We start from the raw sequence: 23920 nt of genomic DNA on the forward strand, positions 1-23920 counted from the left end.
CTAATAAAGAGTTATCAGCTATCATAACTATTCTTAACTATTGCATTCATTGTTGTTCTCTTAATTATGAGTGAGAATTAAGATACTAAGAATTAAGATGTAAGTGTATCTATACATGCAGAATTGAAGAAGTACAGGAAGAAGCTTCGCTAGAAATCTACAAAGATCATTTCCGCCTAAACACAACAAAAAGTGGCTAGATGAATGGACAGAATAAATGAGTGAACATTGAGCACACAACAAAACTGACACAAGCAATTAGACACTGCACCTTACAAATACATCCAGATTCTGCAGATTCCAATGGTATAAGGATTTTTACATGTAGCAGACACCCTTATCCAGAGTGACTTACATTTTTTGTGTTAAGGGCCTTGCTCACGGGCCCAGCAGTGGCTTCTTGGTGGACCAGATATACAAACTCATGACCTTCCAATCAGTAGTCCAACACAAAAAGAGAAATTATGTCCCTGCTCAACAGTGTTTCGGTTATCTAATTGTGAAAACTTAGTCAATAACAAATAAAAGTTCTTTATAAATAACACACTCAGTGAGGTATCCTGTACAACATTACACAGAATTATCTGAAGGTTTCAATGTGGTTATGGAGTAAATTCATCTTGTGAATTTTTTGGAGTTGCTAAAGAATCCGTGACTTATCGTTTCTTTCAGTATGTGTCAATCATACAACAATCAACAATTATATAAAATGAGATGCGTAAATATTGTTTGTGTGGATCGTTTTATTTGCATTTAAGAGTCCTGTGGCACATCTACATTTGTTTGTACGTTTCTGAAACACGCTTACTTGTCTAGATGAATCCAAGATACATATAATAAAATTACTTATTTTTTTTGTTTGTTTGTTTGTTTTCTGGATTCCTCAATTCCAAAAATACTATTGCATTTATTATCCAACTTTTTATTTTGCTAACATATGAGGAACATATGAGGAAATGAATTGTAAATGTTACAATACAATTTGTAAATGTTACAATATGCTGATACTTTAGATAAGATTAAAACATGAAGCGACAGGAAAACGTTTGTGAGGCAGTGTTACTTAAATTATTTTACTTGACATAATGTAAATGATGTAGAGTATCCGGGGTGTCGTTTCTTTTGTATTTCCGCTGTGGGCGTGGTTATGGAAGGAGAGGGTGGAGCTTTCTAATCCACGTCCGCTGCATACAGCGCTTTCCTGGTGTTAAAGATACATCTTGGGCTCGTTGTCCTACATTTACGTGCGCGTCTGACCATTTTTACGCGTTCAGCTTGATATTAAAATGTGGCGTTAGTTTTTAAATACTGGTTTTAGGGCGTTTAGGGTGGAAAAGTTTTTACAACAAAGACATCCGAGTACTGGAACTGGGCAAACATCAGTCAAGGATATAAAGGATACAAAACGCCTTGAGGTGAGTACTTAATTAAATGGCGTGTGGAAACTAAATAAAACACTTGTTACACAATAGGATGCGAGTTTTTGTGAGTTTCTCAGCTTTTAGTTATGGGGTATGGACTTGGGTGGGGATGGAAGACTTATTAGTAGTATATATTTTCCAAAATAGGACCCAGGTATCTTTTATTATCCGGTGTAACTATTTCATGAAGTCGAATTCCTTTGCTTTATTTATTTATTTATTTATTTTTTCAAGAAACTGCTTGTGCTAATGTTTAACAGCCCCAGACAACAGGCCCAAGCAGTCACGTCCTATGGCGGCCACCCGCTGCTTATCAGCACTTTATTTGGTAACATCTCACTTCCTTGACTGAATAAGACCTGGGACAAATAAAACGCACCCACTTTTACTATGGAAAAAACAACAACCCCAAACTCGGTCCATTTACCATGTTTTGTCCCTGCAACCGTTAAAGAAAGCATTTTTATCCCGGGATGAAGTTGTTGAGTGTTTCAGGACAAGCACAGACAGGAACACCCTGAGGCTACATAAAAGATCCCTAATGATATCATGTATCCTAAAGTGTTGGTAGGAAGCGCAATGATTCATACTGACACATGCTGTGGATCTTTTAACATAGCGCGTTTAATTAGATAGATGTTTTTTTTTTTATCTGCCCTCTAATCTAATTCTGCTTATTCAACATTGCTCTTGCATTGAGTGTGTGTGCTTTGTAATCATCAGTCATCAATTATGTACTTGATGGAGATCAACAAGAGTGTAAACCTGACAATGGTCACAAACTAGCAGTAATCTGGATTTATTTTTTTAAAATTTATTTATTTATTGCAGTTTTGGACCTTGTAGTGTTGAATGGACTGTAAACAAGTATTTATTTTGTCTTTAGATGCGCTAATGAAACCATTCTTTACAAAACTGGCCAACTAACAGTATTACTCATTGTTTCAGGGTCTGTATTAAAATTTTCTATCAATATTCATGTTGGCAGGATTTGTTGCTTCACGCCAAGTTTCATGGGGCTTATTATCTCTAACAGAAATTAGACATCTGATGACCGCTCGAGTTATAGTTAATTGCAATGTGACAAGTACGTAATAAAAAATATATTATTTTATCTGTAACATACTTAATATTATGATCCACTCTTTGGGCAAGTGCACATTTTTAACAGCACTAATACTTGGTCGAATTGGCTTAGAAACTTAAAACAAAATTTGTTCTCTACTCTCCCACTCGCCCATGCAACGTTGTCATTTCCAGATGTGCATTCTCATTAGAGATTACATCTGGTTTTGCAGGCCCATTTTTAAACTGGATTTGGTGACCATGCTGCTTTAGCTTTAACTGCTGGCCAATACAGTCGTTATATAATCAGTATAACTTTGTGGAGCAAAAAAAATCTATGTGAAGTAAAAGAGCATCAACTATTATATAAAATGAGATGCATAAATATTGTTTGTGTGGATAATTTTATGTGCATTTAAGAATAATTGGCACATCATGTGCATTTGAGTCATCTGGCACATTTGTTTGTACATTTCTGAACTCTACTTGTGTAGATTAATCCAAGAATGCTTGTTTTTACAATATATTAACTGTAGCCAACAGACTGGGGTATGGAAAATAACTGTTTATGTTATCAAAGTCTTAGGTGAGAAGAAGATTACTTGTTTCTTCTAGTTTTTCCAAAATTACACCAATCTATAAACCATTAAAAAGCATTGTGATCATTTCCCTGTTAGTTTTCAGTTTAACATCTCTGTTTATTTGCTTGTTTGTTTGTTTGTTTGCATGAACAATTTGTTTATTTCTGACCAGTGTTCCTGGGGGCTGTTTGAATAATGGTGTTTGAATTGCTTATCAATTTTAACTTTTAAATTATGAATGCTCACATTAAGGAAACAATGAAAATCATGTATCTTTTTGGTTCAATGTACCACCCTGTTATATGGTTAAGGAAATAGTGCTAAGTGTCTCAACATGTTTGTACATTGTTGCAGTAAATTTATACAGGGAACCTGTTAGAGCTAGTATGATAAAAAAATTTATTATTCCGTCCAGATTCTTGTGGATTCATACATCATAGGACATAATGTTTTATTCTCTGCAAGTATATTCAACAATTAATGTCTCATTAAGTGACCAGGTTCCTTAAGAAAAAATCTATTAACTTACTCTATGCCATTTTTTGCACAAAATTGTGGATAGGCTATGACAGCAGATATCTACATTGGGTTCCACATTTGTCAGCCATGATCAAAAAAAAATCCAGCTTCGCATTTGCGAGCAGTCAATACGAAAGCATCAACTCTTTGGTTTAATAGTAGTTATAATTTGTGCACTGGAAAAAAAATTGAAGCAGAGCATTTTTAAACAGTATTTTTGTATAGCTGAATTTCTTGACTAATTTGAGGAATTGTTTACATTTATTTCTATTTATACAAATACAAATATAAACATTTAATTTGCAAAATGTAAATACGAGTTTGCATATTTTACCTAAAAATGAATTTTGTAAATGCAGCATTAGTGCTATGTTATTTTTATGGCACCAAAATGTCATTAGTGTGTAAACACCCCTTCTGTATAGCCAGATTGTTAAAAAGACTGTTTGTTTTCATCCTGTCTCTGTTTGTGTCAGCAAAAATACACGGGCGATCTTTAATTAAGGAAATGGTTTAGCAGCTCTGGGGGAGGGTGTATTACTAGTGCTGGAGATATGGGTGGAGATGATGAACAGTAGTTTGTGTCTGCGTTTTACCATTTATAGATCATCTGCATGGAACAGCTCATGAATTGCTCACTCGTTCAGGCAAATACAGCAGGGAAGAACATAGTCATTGTTTAGTCATCCTAAGCATAAGTATTTCCATTGCCCTATTTTTCCCTGAGGGTGGTGAAGAATAGTTAAGTCCTGGATTTGATCATTTGATTTGATAATGAAAGAGTTTGTGTGAATTTTTTTTTTTTTTTTTTTTACACACATGAGCACATTTCAGAAAAACATTCCATTGTTGATTTGTCCCAAACATACATCAGGACTGCGATTTAAAGCTTGGCAATGATATCTCTAGCAGGAATCACAGTATTTGCAATGATTGAAGAATATCACATGCTAAGGACTTTTGTTGTTTGTTGATGCTGATGCTTTGTTTAGATTGTGTTTAGTATCTATTGAATAAAATACCGAATAAAAGCCGTCTGATGTCCATACCCAACTGATATTTGAGTGCATTCAATTACCATGATTTATTTACTGTCGTCTGTGTGCAGCTTTTAAAGTCTCAGAATTGCTTATCCGTTAACTCTATGCAGCTTTAATCATGTGCAATCTGTTGTACACACAATACCACCTTTATTTGGGGAGATCCCCACTGAAGTTTGACAAATCCCACTTTCTTATTAAAGTAAACACATCAAGTCATGTGGTTTGTGACTTTTGTCACCACTATTTTGCATGGAAGAAAAAACAAAAGAGAGAAATAGGAGATGGGTTTTTGTATTTATTTTTGCTCTTCCTAACAACCATTTGGATATGACGTACTAAATAACTTTTCATAGAATTCTTCTTTGTCGTCTTCTCCTTCTCCTCACTTCCCCACACTGTCCCTTAATTTGGATTTGATTTCAAGGAGTCTACTGTGTAGATGAAATCGAGTTCCTCTCAGAATTGACTTCACAGACATCATCAGGAAAAAAATAATTAAGATGATGATGATGATGATGATAATAATAATAACAATACTACTACTACTAATAATAATAAATAATTTTTAAATTAAAATTTAAATTATCGCCATCTTAATATTTTTTTATTGTTATTATCATTGTTATTATTATTATTATTGTTATTATTATTGTTATTATTAATGAAATGACCTCAGTATTTAATGTACTGATGAACCCTAATAGGTTAATTATAGTAAAATATCAATAGAGTTATTGATAGTTAATAAAAAAAAGTTTAAGGAATAAAATGGGCCTGCCAAATGGCAAGATCACAGGCATAAGATCTATAGTTACATTGTTTCATAAAATGTGCTGGTGGAAAAGGAAATGTTTTTGTGTTGTATGTAATTTTTATACATACATACATACATACATGCATACATACATACATACATGCATACACATAGAGACATTGATATGGATACTGTGCGTAGTGTATATAGTGTTAAGATGTTCTGTTTGTTGCTAGCATGCTCAGACTAAGGTGTGGGGAGTGGTGGGGGGTAGAGATGTGAAGGAGATGATTGTAGAAGCCCGAAGGCCTGCGAGAGCAGACTTAACTGCCTAACCAAATATGGGCAAGTATGCGTCTCTTGCAATGACCCTAGCTCTCTCTCTTCCTCTCTCGTTTGTTTGCCTCTCCCTTTCCTGTGTCAGGGTTGACGCATTGTAAGTGGAATGCTGCATCGTTACAAAATAGTGCTGCCACCAAAAATGGATTTCAGATTAGAGGCACATCACTATAGCTGCCTAGTACAGTAAGAAATTGTAAACTATTTCTTTATTTATTTTCACCAACAGTAAATTATTTACTGTTGCTAAGGAGGAGCAGATAATCCACAAGTAGTGCTTGGTTTGCTTTGTCAGAATTTCAATAGTAAATTTAATGCTAGCCTCATCATCGTCCCTTTTCCATTTTTGCATATGTCACACTACATGGTTTGCTATTAAATGATCATTTTTATTTATTGAAGGAAAAAAGCTAAACATCTCTCACTTATTAACTGGTTGTATTAACAGCAGCAACAACTGAAAGCAACCTTTTCTGATAACTGGAAATCGGTCTTTCTTGTTGCTTTTTAGGAACTCTAGCCACTTTTCTCTGTAAAGCTGCTTTAATTCAGTGACACTAGACAGTTTTTGAGCTTGACCTGCTCGTTTAAAGTCCTGACACAACATGTAAATGGGGTTCAGGTCAGGACTTTTACTAGGCTAAACCTTTTCTTTATAATAATAATCATTCCAAAAAGCTATGTGGTCATCAGAGTGTTGTTTTTGCAAATGTGAAGGGAGCCTTTATATCCCTCCAGCTAAACAACGGTTTTCACCTTGCATCTCTTCATTGGATTAAATTTTTGATCTGACATTATCTGCACAGAACAAACCACATATGTGCATTTCTTCTATCAGCTCACACTGAGAAGGAAGTGAGCTCAACAAATTGTTTATGCTCTCCCACAGAACGGACATGCATTTCTGAACTGTATGAGCTGTATTGAACTGTGTTTTTGACTGCAAGAAATGCTTTCAATAATTATGATAGTTTTGTTGCCCCGTGCCTGTTTTATAAAATATAAGTCTGTAAGCAGTGTGTTTTGTTCTTTTTAAATACAGTATTTTCTGTCTTCTATCTGGGAACATGCAATAAAAAGTCTAAGTCTCTTACAATGTACACTTGATAGTTTATATGTATGATACAAACTATACTGAAAACATACCACAAAAAACTATTTGGTTGTGAGTCCATAGCCTTAAAAAGAATATTGTGACACTATGCAATACCACTGTGAGGCATTTCTGCTTTTCTGCAATGGGAGTGTGATCGCTGCTCTGTCACCTAAATCTACCAACAGTGGGACAGCATAAATTGTTGGCAGACTAACTGGGCAGCTTTAAATATAGGTTCAGGAACCTCCTGAAATTATCAGGTCTGTTGCTGACTGAGTGAATATGTCCTAACTAGCTGTATCTTACAGACCAGCATGTGTGGGTGTGTATGTGTATTATCATGTTTGCTTTCAATCTGACTAACACTACTGGTCGAATGCTATTCTAATGGCTATTCATCTGTTGTAGATGAAAGTGAATGTGGTGTTGATAGCTGTTCTGCTGGGGTTCTCCTCCTTCTGTTCAGCTCAACTAGGTAAGATCATAAACCACACACACCCATAAATATTCAGTCGAGTCAGGACAATGTAAACAGATATTGTTGTCTGCATTCGAATATATCATTTACAATTGCACATCCTTTTTTTTTTTCCTTAAATTTGCACTCCCTTTACTGGTTATGGGGATAAGTATATGGGTGTTTTGGATTGATGGGTGTTTTGAGTTCGACAAAAAGCACTCAATTTCCTCTCAGCTAAATTAAAGCTATGTTTACCCATTCTATAAATAAGAATACTTCAGTAGCTTACAAAAATACAAAATATGGAAACATATCCAATAATACAAATAATATAGAAAAGACAGGCTGCAATTATAATGATCAAAATTGGTATCAAGACGCACCAGACTTGTGACTGAAAAGTACCTGTTGACATCAAATTGTACTTATTTTGATGGGATATTTGCACCAATCTCTGCAGACCTCTATGCAGAACTCTGTTCACATTAAATTGTCAGAGGTGAGATTGCTTCCCTCCAGGGCATATACTCCAGCAAATGTGTGATAAAAGCATGGAGGCTTATCAGAGAAGTGGAAAAAAATGTACACAAGCTTTTTAAGACCTGCTGCTAAGAAACTGTGTTCATTCTGGTATTACTGCACGCAATATTGTCTGAACTTACAGTATTTACATATAGTATTGACACTGGTCGGTCGGCGCTGTTTTTTGTTTACTGTCTTTTGTGTATTATCTTTTTTGTATTTTGTGTATTGTCTTGTAACCTTTTGTCTGCACTGTCTTTTGTCCTGCACTGTCTTGTCTGTCTTGTCCTGCACTGTCTTGTCCTGCACTGTCTTGTCTGTCTTGTCCTGCACTGTTTGCACCAGGTTGCACAGTTGCACTTTATGTGGCTAGGACTACTTACTAAGTCCTAAGCCCTGTCTTTGTTTTATGTAGCACCTTGATCCTGGAGAAACATTGTCTCATTTCACTATGTACTGCAACAGCTATATATGGTTGAAATGACAATAAAAGCTTCTTGACTTGACTTGACTTGAAGAGAGGAATAAAATAGTACAATTTGATGTGAACAGGTATGTTTCAGTCAATAGGTGTGATGCTTCTTGTTACAAATTTGGAAGCCAGAAATTCCAGTAAAATTATATTTGATAAAAATAAATACGCTACTGCGAAAATATTTCAGATATTTGACCTTGATGTGACCTGTGGTTGAGGGTGCCAACTGGTGCATGAAGATGTCCTGCATCATTTGGCCACAGTATGTAGGCAGTTTCTGGATGATGAGGCATTGATGCTTGAGTGAGTGGCCTTTGTTTCCCAAACCCGAATCCAATACAGAGAACCTATGGCACATTATGTATCGGAGCATCCAAAGCTGCCAAGTAGCACCAGGAGCACAGGGATTCCTGATTTCAACAGGCGCATGTCCAGATGTTCTTGGGAGTACATCCTACTGATTTACATTGTGTTGCCATGATGAAATTTATGGAAGTTAAGAAATTAGGAGATCCTGTAGAAGAGACATACAATTTGCATATACAACATTAGGCAGATGCCTTTTCTATCAATTTACATTTATATTATTTATACAACTGAGTAGCTGAGTGTTAAGGGCCCTTGCTTAGGGGCCCAGAAGTAGCAGCTTTAATGAATTCATTGAAAATACTGAGGGAAAAATATAAAGGTAAAAAAAATTGGGAAACTACTTGTTAACACAAATATTTGCCATTTTACATTTGTTTTCAGGTCTGACTTGTGACTTGCATTGTGGAAGTAAAAGTGGTTATCTCACAGATAATGCTCTAAATAATGTATAACACAAACATGTCCTTCATGAAAAACAGACAAACCTTTATGTTATGTTTATCCGATGTTAGTATAAATTTTGGCAGTTGGCTTTAAGGGTATTTTTGATTTATTTATTTTTTTTTATGTATTTTCTAACCTCTGTGTTGATTTGTTACATATGTTTTAACCTCTCATAGGTCCATGTTGGTGTATACAGTAGTCTGTGTATTTACACTTATCTTTATTCCTAGCAGAAAGCATGTTTAGAGTATTGCATTATGCTTGTATGAGTGGCAACACCACTAATTTAATGATCTGTTGATAAATGCAGGAAGTGGTGTATATAAATAAAAAAGCATTTTGTTTGTGTGTTTTTTATTTATTTATTTATTTATTATTTTTTATTTTTTTATTTTTTAGATGGTAATGATTGCACGAAAGCTTCAGCTCAATCCTGTGGTGAATGCATTCAGGTTGGAGAAAAGTGTGGGTGGTGCACCTATGAAGTAAGTAAAATTAAAGCTGAAATTATTTTTATTAGAAGTTTTTTTTAACATCTGTCTGTCTCTTTTTAATGCACTGATAAGCAATAAAATAAAAAAACAACTTGTGCCTGCAGGCCTTTCTAAAGCAAGGAGAATCCAAATCAACACGCTGTGATGAAATTGACGCTCTGGTTAAGAAGGGCTGTCCTATGATCAATGTGGAAAATCCTCGAGGTGTAGTGATTGTCAATGAAAACAAAACTGTCACAAACCGTAAAAAAGATGTGGCTGAGAAACTGAAACCAGACCAGATCACTCAGATTCAACCTCAGAAGCTCACACTAAACCTCAGAGCAGGTATATTTTACTATATCGATGTATTTCATTAAAATGAATTCTGATTTTTATAATGTTTCTTACCATGTAGGAAATCCAGCTGGATGCACATTTTTGCTAAGCTGGATACACATTGTTGCTAATGGGCATTTAACAAGATTGGTCTTTTTGGACTGCGTGGGGTCCACTACATCTAGCGTTTTGATGTGTCTTATGATGAGCCTTTCAAAGCACTTCATGATGATGGTTGTGAGTACAACAGGATAGTGTTCATTGAGGCAAGACATTGATGACTTCTTTGGCATGGGGATGATGGTAGTGGTCATGAAGCATATTGTGGCGACAGTGCTGTTTAGGGAAATGTTGAAGATGTTGGAGAAGACGTACTCTATTGGGTCTGCACATCCTCTGAGTACTCTGACAGGAATGATGTTTAGACTAGCAGGCTTTCATGGCTCTCTGAATAGTATTCCTCATATCAGCTGTGGTAAGACTTGGTCAATGGGAGGAGGGGTGGTCTCACTTGCCGGCACATCGTTCCCTGCCTCAAACAGGGCATAGAAATTCTTGGCACATCTAGAAGGGAGGCATCTCTGGCACAGGTATGTGAAGTTGTCTTGTTGCTAGTAATGGCCTGGATGCCCTGCCACATCTGCTGGGTATTGCTGCTGATCTGGAAGTGGCTGTGGATTCTCTGAGTCTCTGATTCTGTGTGCACTTTTTCTGTCTGATGGCCTAAATTACCTTGCTGTTTTTAGAGCCACCTTTTCACCTGCTCTGAAGGCAGAGTCTGGTGTCTTGTCAGCAATGCAGTTACTGATACCTTTATATCTGGTCTCGAATGGCAAGTATTCCTTAAGTTGGTAAAGTCAGCATTGTTTGAAGCCTCCCTAAACATCTGCCGGTCAGTGTGCTTAGTTCTGAACAGCAGAGATGGCTCCTTCCGGTCAGGTTTTCATCTGCTTTAGAAACAAATTTAGAGCGTCTGACAAGTTAACTAAGCTACAGTTGGCACAATAGATGTGCCCTGAGCTCTGCATGGTATGTGCCAGGGATGTTTGTCTAAACAAGATCCAGCACGCTCACCTCTCTTGTTGCTGGTGGAATTTAGAAACATGCACAGAGTTCTTGTACCATTCAGTGTACATATAAACACCACAATAGCACACAGCTGCACTTCTGCCTGCGTGTAACATGATGAGCCCATCTAGCTGAATGGTGGTACCCAGAACTGTTGCTGGACCACATATCCGTGAAAATGAAGACACATACTCTGTATCCCTATACTCACACAGTAGTCTGCTGGAATCAGATGTAATCCAATTTATTGCACAAGGAGCAAACACCTGGCAGTAGGATAGACACGATAGAATGCTGGCCAGCTAAGGTTTGTTTTGGTGTTGATATGGTATTATTTTTGTTGCAGGTGAGCCTCAAAAATTTTCCCTGAGGTTTAAAAGGGCAGAGGATTATCCCATTGACCTGTACTATCTGATGGACTTGAGTTACTCCATGAAAGATGATTTGGAGAACGTAAAAAATTTGGGAACTGACCTGATGCGTGAGATGCAGACAGTCACGTCTGACTTCAGGATTGGTAAGAGTGTTTCAAACTATCCAAATTCATGGAAAGAGACCCATAATGGTATATTTTAAATGGCTCACTTAAGTAAATGCCCATTCTTTAATTTAAATTGATCTTTTTAATTGTGTCTGATATAACAGTTATTAGAAGATAAGTATTCATGTTTTTTAGGTTTTGGTTCATTTGTGGAAAAGACTGTGATGCCATATATCAGTACAACTCCTGCAAAGCTGCTGAATCCATGCACTACTGATCAGAACTGCACAAGCCCCTTCAGCTATAAAAATGTACTGAGTCTGACTGAGAATGGCCAGCAGTTTAACAGCCTTGTCAGTCGGCAACAGATTTCTGGAAACCTCGACTCACCTGAGGGAGGCTTTGACGCCATCATGCAAGTTGCAGTCTGTGGGGTAAGCTTCTTAGGGAGGTTACTTGGATTAAACAGTAACTCTATGGGGTTTTTATAATATCGGCGCTGTCGGGCGGAAACCACGTATGTCAATTTCATATTTTTTCACATATCGATGCTATTGGTCAGTCCCCACGTGGGTCTCTTATTTTTACAAGTTATTAACCAATCTAAAGTCTTGAAAATAGCTTGAGCACAAATCTTCCTCACTCCGCGGGAGAGATTCGCGGCATATTTCTCCTTAATAAGAGTCGCGACGAATCAACACGTCTTCTGAGGTAAATGTCTTCAAAACACTGGGCTGAAAGAAAAAAAATATCTTGACCCCCGCTAGTTCTGGTGCTCGTCTGAGGACAGGAATTTAGCGCAAGACAATCCACTGCAACGCGGACTAAACCATGTGCACTGCAGATAAGGTACGGCGTTTTTTCCATTTCCTGAAAAATAACGGTTTTGGAGGTGTGAGGATTCCGCCTGACAGCAACAATATAAAGACTCATTGGTGTACAACAAAGAGGCCAGTGTAAAGTGCAAAGATTTACTTAAGCAACACGCATAATGAATTTAATGGCTTAATTCTGGGCCATTGTGTCGTTTGTGCTGGATTTCAATTGATATTGAAATTTTCTGGAGTTGCTCACGTAATGCATTTTAGATGTCAAGCTTTTATTGTCATTTTAACCATATATATACTGTTGCAGTACACAGTGAAATGAGACACAGTGAAATGAATTTTTCTCCAGGACCATGTGCTACATAAAACAAAGACAGAGCTAAGGAATTAGTAAGTAAGTTCTAGCCACATGGAGTGCAAATGTGCAACCTGGTGCAAACAGTGTAGGACAAGACAAACAAGACAGTGCAGGACAAAAGACAGTGCAAGCAAACAATACAAGACAATAAACAAAATGTACATAATATATGTACACATGTAAACTGTTTAATGCTTTGTTTTTTGTGAACTTATGATAGTGTCTGTGTAGTTACACTACATACTTTAACATAACATGCACACTTTGCCTTTCCATGGATTATGTAGTAAATTAAACAAAGGCTATCCTTGAATCTTAAGCATCTGGTTCACCAGCGAGAAGAATGACAATTTGTTTTTTAAGAGTTACCATACACCCCCAGAATTCCTTTATCATATGACCGTAATTAAATGGAGTAACTGAAAGTTAACACATGCTTCTTTACATTTGTTTCTAAATTTTAGGAACAGATTGGTTGGAGAAATGTCACTCGGCTACTAGTCTTTTCTACTGATGCTGGTTTTCACTTCGCCGGAGACGGTAAACTGGGTGGCATTGTGCTTCCCAATGATGGAAAATGCCACCTGAAGGATAATATATACACAATGAGTCATTACTATGTATGTATGCTGTATTCCACATCCTAACAATCTACAACTGCACACATATACACTGTAATACTGAAGACCTTTTTTGTTGTAGGACTACCCTTCAATCGCACACCTTGTACAGAAACTGAGTGACAACAACATTCAGACAATCTTTGCTGTAACTGAGGAGTTCCAGCCTGTCTATAAGGTAATGTTTAATATCATGCAGTAATATGGAAGTATGTGACGTGTGTAGAAAACAAACAGAACCTGAGAGAATTCATTCCATTTTTAGGAGCTTAAAAATCTCATTCCAAAGTCTGCCGTTGGAACATTGTCTGCAAACTCCAGTAACGTGATCAAACTTATCATTGATGCCTACAACGTGAGTAAAACAGTCTTGTATGTCTTGTTTATGATTGAGGATTTTCTGCTATTCCATATGTTGTTGATATTTTGTTGGTATGATTGCTGTCTATCATTATGGTAGAATGTACATTATATAGCTTAAATTATGTGGACACCTGACCATCACACATACTGTACATGTGATTATTCCTGTTGCTACAATACTGCAAGCACTTAATGCCACCAGAACTGGAACGCCACCGGTGTGCAAGACTACCTTGGGTTGGGTTCAAAAACCTCCATTTACCATATAGTGCAACTCTATATAGTATAATATCTCAAAGTGAATAAGTATTTTAAAAAGCAAACTGGGCAAAGTGAGATTCATTTGAAGGTATCTCGGACTTTTTTGTTGTTGTTGTTGTTAAAGTATCTGGATTAATTGAATCTCATGAACTTCCTTTCAATAATTATTTCCAAATCTCTGCCTAGTCTCTTTCTTCTGAGGTGATCCTGGAGAACAGCAAGCTACCTGAGGGAGTGTCCATCTCATACGTGTCCCACTGCAAGAATGGAGTTAGTGAAACAGGAGACAATGGAAGAAAGTGCTCAAACATCTCTATCGGCGATGAGGTAAGAAAAATTATAACGTGAAGAGGTGAACGGTCAGTGATTTCTAAACTTACCAATCCAGTTTTATCTCATGATCTTTTGTTTTGGCAGTAATATCACAAAGGTGTTATATGAGCACCAATGTTCATAGAAATAGGAAATATTTCAATGTGCATAGAAATATGATGTGCACCAATGTTCCTGCTTATTATGCAGGTGACCTTTGACATAGCCATCACCACTAAGGGCTGCCCATCACCTGGTAAACAAGAGGTAATAAAGATCAAGCCTCTAGGATTCAACGAGGAGGTCGTGATCGTTCTAAACTTCATCTGTGAGTGTGAATGTTCCAAAGGAGGGATCCCCAAAAGTCCAGACTGTCACTTTGGCAATGGAACTCTCGAGTGTGGAGCATGCAGGTAAGAGAGCGCACTCAAATAATATTGTCATTAATTGTTTTTTAACTTGTTAATATTGTTTAATATTCAATGTCATGATTACATTTCTAATATGCTTTTCTATTATTATTATTATTATTATTATTATTATTATTATTATTATTATTATTATTTTCAGATTAGTTTTTTCTCCCTGGACACAAGAAACTTGGTGTGTCTACCATTCATTTTTTTCAAAAACTCTCCTTTGGAGAAAGGCTTGCTGGCGTTTGCTAATTTGAATGCTATCAAATATTTTGCCTTGGTGCTTGACTCTTGATTAGTAGTTTGTCAGAGAAAACTTTTGCTGAGTATTTTAAATTGGCTGCTAATCTTTGAACAGTATTCACCCTTTTTTGCATTGACTGGTTGCTAGTATAGTTAGCATGCTTGGTGAAAAAAGTGGTGGCTGATATTGAATTCTTTGAAAACTGCACGTGGTTTCTTGGAATACAACCTTTGAACGGACTTTGATCAGACTGAAAAATATTTACCTGATCGGACTTTGATCAGACTGAAAAAATAGGTAGCTCTACACTCTTTGAGCCTTACTTTAACAACGATGGGGCAATGCTAGAGACGATAGACTCTGCTTTAACAAAGGGCGGTAGTGTTTGGAGACTGCCATCTAGTGGAATAAACTGTATGCGCCCTGCAGGCCTTAGTTTGCCGATCACTGTTCTATACCAACTCATCTGCCATTTGTGAATGTATATGATCCATGAAAGTAAGCTCTTTCACCCCATTTTTTGACAGAGATTATCTGTCTATGGCCACAGCTGAATGATTGTCATATTTTTATTTGTTTCTTCTGCATCCCATCATCTTCTGTACCATTCTTGTTTTCTGCATTTTTCTTTTAGCACATCTTTTCTTTAGCATAGATTATTTTTAAAGTGACATCACTTGTTTCTTTAACACAGACTTACATAGTGTTTATTCTTTCACTTCAGCAGCATTGAAATACTTGGTTAATTGTGAAATGCTAATTAATGTGAACTCTGGGCCTAAATTTGGATATCAGGCATGCTTTTTGTGACGGCCAGTTTATACACAAACAGTTTAGAGTTTCCCTGATAGTGTACAGCTTTTTTGATTGGGCAGTTAAGGGAGCTCACTCGAAGGATACATTTGTTGCCTGTCTGTTTTCATTTCTGATATTCTTGGGGCCTATTTTGATATAACACAAAATTTTCCTTAGGAAAAATTCTCTGGGTTTACAAACAGTCTGTAGCTGTTTGGTGTTCTGATGCCTTCCGTAGTTTGCTTGGCTTCATGCTTCCATTGGCTAGTCTCTCAGCACAGATTACACACTCAATTCTCACCTAGTCCATTGCTTCAATGAAATTTTATTCAAGATTACATTCCAAATAAATCCTTGTTTTCTTTTCAGAGCATATATTTCTCTCTTCACCCTGTCGCTTTGCCATATTTGCTTTACTGCATGTGTTTCTTTGGGGGTTTTTTAAACCTGCATCTGACTATTCCCACTCTCTGCTGAAATCTTCTCTGATCTTGGCGATAAAGGAAAAGTTTGAAGTTGGCCTACAAACATACAGACAAGGTCCTGGCTCGAAGGTTTATTACATCTGCCAAAGTTTGCCAGATTTTCCCTACTGAAATTACACTGTTAATCTGGCTAATCTCCATTTCTGTCTGCGAGCTAACTTGTATTATCACAAATAAATCTTCTAATAATCATTCACTAACAAGCTGACTGCCATGTGGAATGTTTGACATTTGTCATTAGTCTGATTTTGTGGAGATTTTGCACAGCTCAAACATGAATGGCATCTGCTTGTTGTAAAAAACATAAACTGATATGAGCAGGAAATTCGTCTCACCAGTTTTGTACTGCAATATTCCAGTCTCATGCCTACCTTAGTGTAATAAATAATAATAGACAGGGACAGCAAAGGGGGCAAATGCCTTTAAATCAAAGTTTTTGTCATGCTTTCCAGCAGCAGTAAAACAGTACAGTTCTTGAATCAACCCATAATGTTTTTTTCTTATGGGAAAAAACAACAATGCAACAATGAATGTCAGTCAAATTCACTGTCTAACAGCTTAATGTAGCTTAACAGCAGAGGGTCAATAAGGCAATTGCATGACAGTGATTGAAAATGGTATTTACCAAATGAATATGGTAATTGAAACTAATAGAAAATCTTTTAGCTATTTTTCCTCCTGTCTATGCCCTTCCTACAAAACCATTTTACAGCCTGTAGGGGCTATGGAGTCAAATGTTTTAATTTATGCCATTATTTTGAATTTGTTTCATACTATATGGAATTTTATCTAAAATCTGCAAGTAAAACCTGAATGTTTACCTTTGCTATCCTCTTTATAAAATAAGAGGATATGCATTTGAAATTATGTTGCCTGTTAAGTAGCTCTGCTGTACAGTAACACTAAATGTGCTTCATTGTGACTTGTGACTTGTCAGATGCAACGAGGGGCGAATTGGAAGGGTTTGTGAATGTAGCAAAGATGATGTCAGGGCAGAGGACCTTGATGCAAACTGCCGCATGGACAATGGGACAGATATCTGTAGCAACAACGGGGACTGTATCTGTGGAACATGTGAATGCAAGAAGCGAGATAACCCAGAGGAGCGCTATGAAGGGAAGTTCTGTGAATGTGACAACTTTAACTGTGACCGATCCAACAACAAGCTATGCGGAGGTGAGATTGCACACTATTTCTGTCATGTAATTTTATCATTTGAAATATGTCAGCCATTAATGAAGTGCTTTAATATGCAATATAATCACTACACATAGATAGTGATCAACCTACTCTTATAGGTGACTATTTTATACATGGATTATGCTGAAATTGCACTTTTTAGATGAATTGTCTCATATAGGACACATTTACATTTACATCATTTGGCAGGCGCTCTTATCCGGGAGTGATGAACAAAAGTGCTTTTAAGTCCCTTAAGTCATTAAATACATTAACTCTGGTTCACTAAGTTACAGACTTAAGGCACCATGAACCTAAAACACTGTTCAAAGGTTTTTTTTTATATAAATATACACACATACAACAAATGGGAGAAAGTGCTAGTTCAAGTATTTTGTGAAGAAGTAGGTTGTTTGAAGATAGCAACTGGATTTTTTTCGAGAATAGAGGACGAAAGATTTATTCATTGGTTCCTTTTGCCACAAAGTCTGGTAAATTTTAAAAAGTTTTATCATGGTTTGGCCTCAATTGATAGCTGTGAAAGCAGTAATATTTAACCTCTGCTTTGTTTCAACCCATTTTCTTTTTACTTTGATATTATCGTGCTAGATGGACAACACCAAATTCGTCTACATAATGTCTTTACATATTTTGGCCTTCTCAGCATGTGAGGCTCTACTGAAAACACTGCGAAATTATATGTTTTTTCTTAAATATAAAAATATGAAGTTATGGGTAATGTAATTTTTGTCCAGGACTTTTTTTTATATATATGTTTAATTTGTACCACTATTCAAAAGCAGTGTCTGATTTTCATTCGTGAGTTTTCTTTTGTCGGTTTCAAATTATTTCAGTGACCATTGTGGGTTTTTCTTTCTTTAATGGAAGCATACCAACAATTTTGTCTGTGTGTGTATATATTTTAAAGAGTCAAGGTAATATAATATTGGCTAATTACTGCAAAATTGTACAAGTGTTCTTGATAAAGTGGGCAGTGAGTTACTGTACAGATTATATGGTGATTACATTTTGCTGGTAGTGGCAGGCTACTGGGATATTTGTACATCGAGTGTGTGCATGTTGCTCTGCAATCTTTTTTGTGGGGTATGTCTATTTATATCCAGATCCACTATGGACACAATGGTTTCTGAAGACGAATAATGTTCATAACCTTTGACTTCATAACTTTCAACTTCAAATATTTAAAGGTAAATTCTTGAAATTTGTTCCAGTTCCGTGACATCTGTGGATCTAGCAATAACAGTTTAAGACTGTCTTAGAAAAGTGCTTGATACGTTTTATTTTAGGCCAAAACTATGCTACTATATTCTAAATGTGTTCATGCATATGATGAATAAATGAATGAATATCAGGTCATAAGATTTACAAATAATTTTCCAGTTGGGGTGGATTGGTGTTAATTTTTTTTATTTCTTTATCTAACAGGTCATGGTCAGTGTGTCTGCAGAGTGTGTGTATGTGATGCAAACTACACAGGCAGTGCATGTGACTGCCCACTGGACAAGCAGCCCTGTGTGGCCAGTAATGGGCAGCTCTGTAACGGTCGTGGCACCTGTTCCTGTGGAGTGTGTAAATGCACCGACCCAAAGTTCCAGGGTAAAACCTGTGAGATTTGCCCCACTTGCCCTGGAGTCTGCACAGAACACAAGTGAGTGTAGTGTATATTACATTTTTAATTTGTATATTGTCCTTCCACAACCAAACCATCATGAGTGAATGATGCACATGATCGTATTAGTTATCTTCTTCTATTTTGTATCAATATTTTCATCTAATATCTGAAACATTTGGATGAATTTTGGCAGCACATTTGCAAAATTACCTTGTCATGGTTGTGCTCTGTACAGATCTTGTGTTCAGTGCCGTGCATTTAATACTGGAGAGTTGAAAGATAAATGTGAAGAGAAATGCAGTTACTTTAAACTAAACAAGGTGAAGGAAAAGGATGATCTTCCTCAGCCAAGCAGCCAGCCCTTCCTCACTCACTGCAAAGAGCGTGATGCGAATGACTGCTGGTTCTTCTTCACTTATTCCAGCAAGAATGACAGTGGTGAAGTCTATGTTGTGGAGAGGCTGGGTAAGTGTTCTGTGCTAAAACAATAAGGATGGGCAATATTGCTACAACAAATTTGTTGCATTACCCAGAAAGCAGTCCAAAGAGAGCACCTTCAAAATAATATAAACAACAATCTTAATGTGATATTAGTAGTTCAAAAGTTGAGCAATTGCATGAATTTGCAGATTTAAATACAGCTGCAAACAGCAATTAAGCTGTGAGACCAAGCACTTGAGTTATTGGTGCAAATAATTGCTGTGAATTTTGCTGAGACTATCCTCCATCACTAGTCCCCATTATTTTTAAATTTCATAAAAAGCATACAAAGCATTCTATGGGCTGCCATACAGTCACATGTGGACGTATGATAATAATACATATAGCTGCAATCAGCAATTTGGGGGTTAAATACTTTCATTCCCACTACGTAGTGACAGAAGGATGTGACCAGATTTTCTCCCGTTACACACTGGGTTTAGAAATTCAAAGGCACAGGCCAAAAATAGGCATTCACTGCTATGAAATGTTGAAACATGTACACCTAGACAAGAAACACCTGTCAGTTACATAAGAAATTGAGACATGAGAAATATGTGAGTGCCATATAGAGAAATTGTTAAACACACTACGATGTAAATATCAGGAAATTAAAGGTCAGAATCTGATCTAATCACCCATATTCCTCTATTGTTTGCAAATGTCTTTGTCTTTGGTGTATATCAAAAAAAATAGACTTTCTGTTCCAGTGCTTTAAGAGGGGACTGTATATGTGATCAGTTTAATGTCAGTATATAAAAGCATTGAATTGTGCTCTCAAGTACTGTTTGTCAACTTGGCCATCACAGTAACATCATAGATTAAATTGGATAAAAAAAAATTGTTTTTTTCCGAATGATCTCATGGTGTAAATTTTGTCTAATTATAACAAAATTCTGAAAAGGTGAAGCAAATCTCAGTTTTTAAGGAATTTAAACACGGTAGCTGTCCTGTTTTGAAAGTTTATAAACTCATTAAAACATGCATACGCAGCCCCTTCCAAGGAATAAAGAGAATCATTGTTGCAGGTTAAAAACAGTTTCAAAATTAAGTTATTTTGTGAACTATCACCGTTTAGCAATTTACCTTTGGTCTGTGGTCCACTACAAAATAGGTTAACCTAGAGATTTTTTTCTTTTTTTTTTTACTTAATTTATGAACAAGATTATGCATCATAATATGATCAAATAGCAAAATGTACACGTTTTGATCAACACAATGTATTGATCAAAATAAATATTAAAATATCCCTCATGAACACAAGAATATTTATTACATATATTAGCACAAATATTTTCATTTTTGGCTGAAAAGAAATGTATTGTTGTCTTTTAAGTTTGTTCGATTGTTCCAGTCGTGCACATGCTTGTGCACATTTAACTAACTAGTACTTCCTTATGAACAATATTCCTAATGATTAATTAATGTGTTTCTAGAATGCCCTACCGGTCCTGACATTATCCCAATCGTAGCGGGTTTGGTTGCTGGCATCGTTCTTATTGGTCTGGCCCTGCTTTTCATCTGGAAGCTGCTCATGATTATTCATGACCGCAGAGAGTTTGCAAAGTTTGAGAAGGAGAAGATGAATGCCAAGTGGGATGCGGTGTGTATAATTTTTTACACATGTATTTATACATTTTTTACATATTAAACATATGCTACTTATGTAGGTTGATGATGACATTTGGTTGATGATGACATTTGATTTGTCTTGGTCTTTTCTCTCTCCCTTACATTTATTTAGTGTGCTGTGAAGTGGTCTCATAGTTCTGCACGAGTTAACATGTTCTGACTCTGTACCTCTTTTCCTTTCAGGGTGAGAATCCCATCTACAAGAGTGCAGTGACTACAGTGGTCAATCCCAAGTATGAGGGAAAGTGAGAGACAAAATGGTCTATCCCAAACACTGTATGCAAATAAATTCAGGAGCAAAGGAGTCATTGTTTTCCGTTGACCTGTACATTTTTTTTTTTTTTTTTTTTTTTTTAAACACATTTTGTTAGCTGTGCATTCTCCGCAACTTGCATTATAATCTACTTATTTTGTATTTTACATATTGTGTACCGAATGCATTGTTTTGTGATTTTTCTTTTCTTTTTTTTATTTTTATTTTTTTTATTTGTGTGGTTTTTTTTCTATGAATTTTTCTAATTAATTTCTAATTTTAATTCTTTTTGTATGTGGTCACAGGACTGGATTTGGGCTTTAACAAGCAAGTTCTGTCTTCTGCATAGAGTAAATTTATGCCATTTTAGTTTTTTACAATTCTTATCCCAGACGCTGAAAATGCACATTTTGTTCCCTGAACACTCCATAACTAATATGATATAAATGTATGTGGTAAAACCAGGAAAGTTTCACATTTCAGTTGTATTCATATATCCGTACTGAGATACTGCTGATGGATATCAAACCAAGTCACATAAATAGTGTCAAAAACTTTTGTCTTATTCGTGAAAACACCATTTTAATGAGCCCTGTAAGCTTGATTATATGATGATTTGAATAATCACATGTATTTCACTGATTTTAAAAAATAAATCCCAGCCACTGGTGTAGCATGTAGCTGGCCACTGGTTTGGATGTGTGTGGTGCTGTATTCCTAATTCAGTCATTGTGGATCCCAATTAGGTTTTTTATTTTTTAAAACACTTTTCACTATATTCAACTGTTTTCCTTAGATTCAGCTGTGCTAGCGGCTGAAATACAAGAAAAAGTGCACTGGAGAAGGCTTAGCATAAAACACAGCTGTGTTTTATGTATCCTGCATGTAGCCCTGTGTATTTTTGGAGACTGTGGTGTTTCAGGAAAGTTAGGACTGCCTACTTTCTGTGGTTATACTTTGAGATGCACTCAATGCGTTTGTATATTCATGTTTTCATTTTGCATTTCCAATCATTCTGAACTTCTATTCAGATAAGTGTGTTATTGTTTTATGGTTCAAATAAGAAAATATCCTGTATCTTTTCAACACTGTATAATCAAGTGACATGGAATTGCATTATGAACTGATACGATTTCAGTGCCACTATTGCATAGTGGACTGGATCCCAAACTGTTTGACTACGAAACATTGACCTGAATGTGGGTGCACCTCAGGGACATGAACAACAGTAGGGTTAATTTGAATGTATTCAGAAAGATGTTTAGCACTCAAACAACATAATGTATACTTTGTGTATAATAACTTAAGTCTTCAAAACTTTGATGCTCAGGTTTCACATTTCTCTTGATCCTGACAACCAAATACTGATTGTATTTTTGCTGAAGCTAGAGGAGCATAAGTTTCATGATGCCATATTTGTTACCAGAAGTGGAGTTGGAGAACTTGCTTACTTTGTGTTGAACTATATTTTATTCACTGCTGTCTTGATAACCATTCTCCTCATGCCTATGCGTGCAGTACGAGGCGCAATCAGATCTTATGCAATAATTGCCATTTTTTTAAGTTCATGAATATTTTTACTGTCTTTATATTTTTGAATATTAAAACCACATGCTCCCAGACTGCATTTTAAAATTACTTTTAATTTCTGCATTATGTTCACGCTTATGATCATTTGTTTCAGTAGTTATTTATTAAAATAAACAACCAAAAACACTCATTTGTGTTCTGTGTTACAAGCCCCAGATCTTTTTTTATTATTATTTCAGATATATGTGCTAATGCTACAGTACATTGGTTGTCTCCTTTTACATGTAATTAATGTTTATTAATATATGTTACAGTAATTGTTTCTTGAGCTTTGGGGAAGAAACTTCCACTTGCAACTGACATGGAGCTTGGGCTTGTTCTAACAGGTAGAAAGAGTCATGAGTTTTGCATCTCTGTAATATGTGGTGGGAAACAGCCCATGATACTTTGGTTATTTTAGTGGATTTTGGAGCATCATGCTCGATCAGATTGAGATTTGGGAAATTTGAAGTCGGCACCTTGTCATGTTCGTCATACCATTTCTAAGCAAATTTTATTGTGGCAGAGTGTATTATCTTGCTGAAAGAGGCCAGTGCCATAATGTAATGCTGTTCCCATTAAAGGGGTGTCTTTGGATGGCAGTAATATTTAGGTGGGGGTTACATGAATATGTAACATCCACATGATTGCCCAGGACCCAAAGTTTCCCAGCAGAACATTGTCCAAAGCAGCCCAATGCCTTTGTAGCTTATCGTCCTCTCATAGTGCATGCTGTTTCCATCTCTTCCACAGGTAAGTGATATGATATTTTCACCCAGCCTTCCAGAGGTTGTAAAAGAAAACCCTGAAACACATTAGATGTTACAGCATTAGTTATTATTAAAGCACACAGACCTTAGTCAAGGGGACTATGAATTAAATAACCAGTGACAAGATAAGTTTCCACTTAAAGAAAGATGTGATGTTTTTTTGTCAGCTGTCTAATTTTCTTACCTAAAATGGATAGTGATGGAAAGAGAAATATGAAACAAATTGCCTTAATTGCATTTTGCTGTGGCTATATGGTTGAATGTCAGCTGCTAT

At 36.2% G+C, this 23920-nt stretch overlaps 1 protein-coding gene across 1 annotated transcript; it reads left to right on the plus strand.

Annotated features, from left to right (window-relative positions):
• The first annotated feature begins 1180 nt into the window (after nucleotides 1-1180).
• Nucleotides 1181-23027, plus strand: LOC132847472 (integrin beta-1-like). The gene is made up of 16 exons (XM_060872782.1): nucleotides 1181-1415; nucleotides 7227-7293; nucleotides 9488-9573; nucleotides 9687-9909; nucleotides 11315-11485; nucleotides 11645-11883; nucleotides 13099-13254; nucleotides 13337-13432; nucleotides 13520-13609; nucleotides 14065-14205; nucleotides 14401-14603; nucleotides 17068-17306; nucleotides 18756-18978; nucleotides 19178-19407; nucleotides 20859-21025; nucleotides 21238-23027. The coding sequence occupies exons 2-16, from the start codon at nucleotides 7227-7229 to the stop codon at nucleotides 21301-21303; spliced, it is 2397 nt and encodes a 798-aa protein (XP_060728765.1). The 5' UTR covers nucleotides 1181-1415; the 3' UTR covers nucleotides 21304-23027.
• Nucleotides 23028-23920: the final 893 nt, after the last annotated feature.

Source organism: Tachysurus vachellii, chromosome 1 (assembly GCF_030014155.1).
Source record: "Tachysurus vachellii isolate PV-2020 chromosome 1, HZAU_Pvac_v1, whole genome shotgun sequence".
In the NCBI taxonomy this organism is placed as follows: Eukaryota; Metazoa; Chordata; class Actinopteri; order Siluriformes; family Bagridae; genus Tachysurus; species Tachysurus vachellii.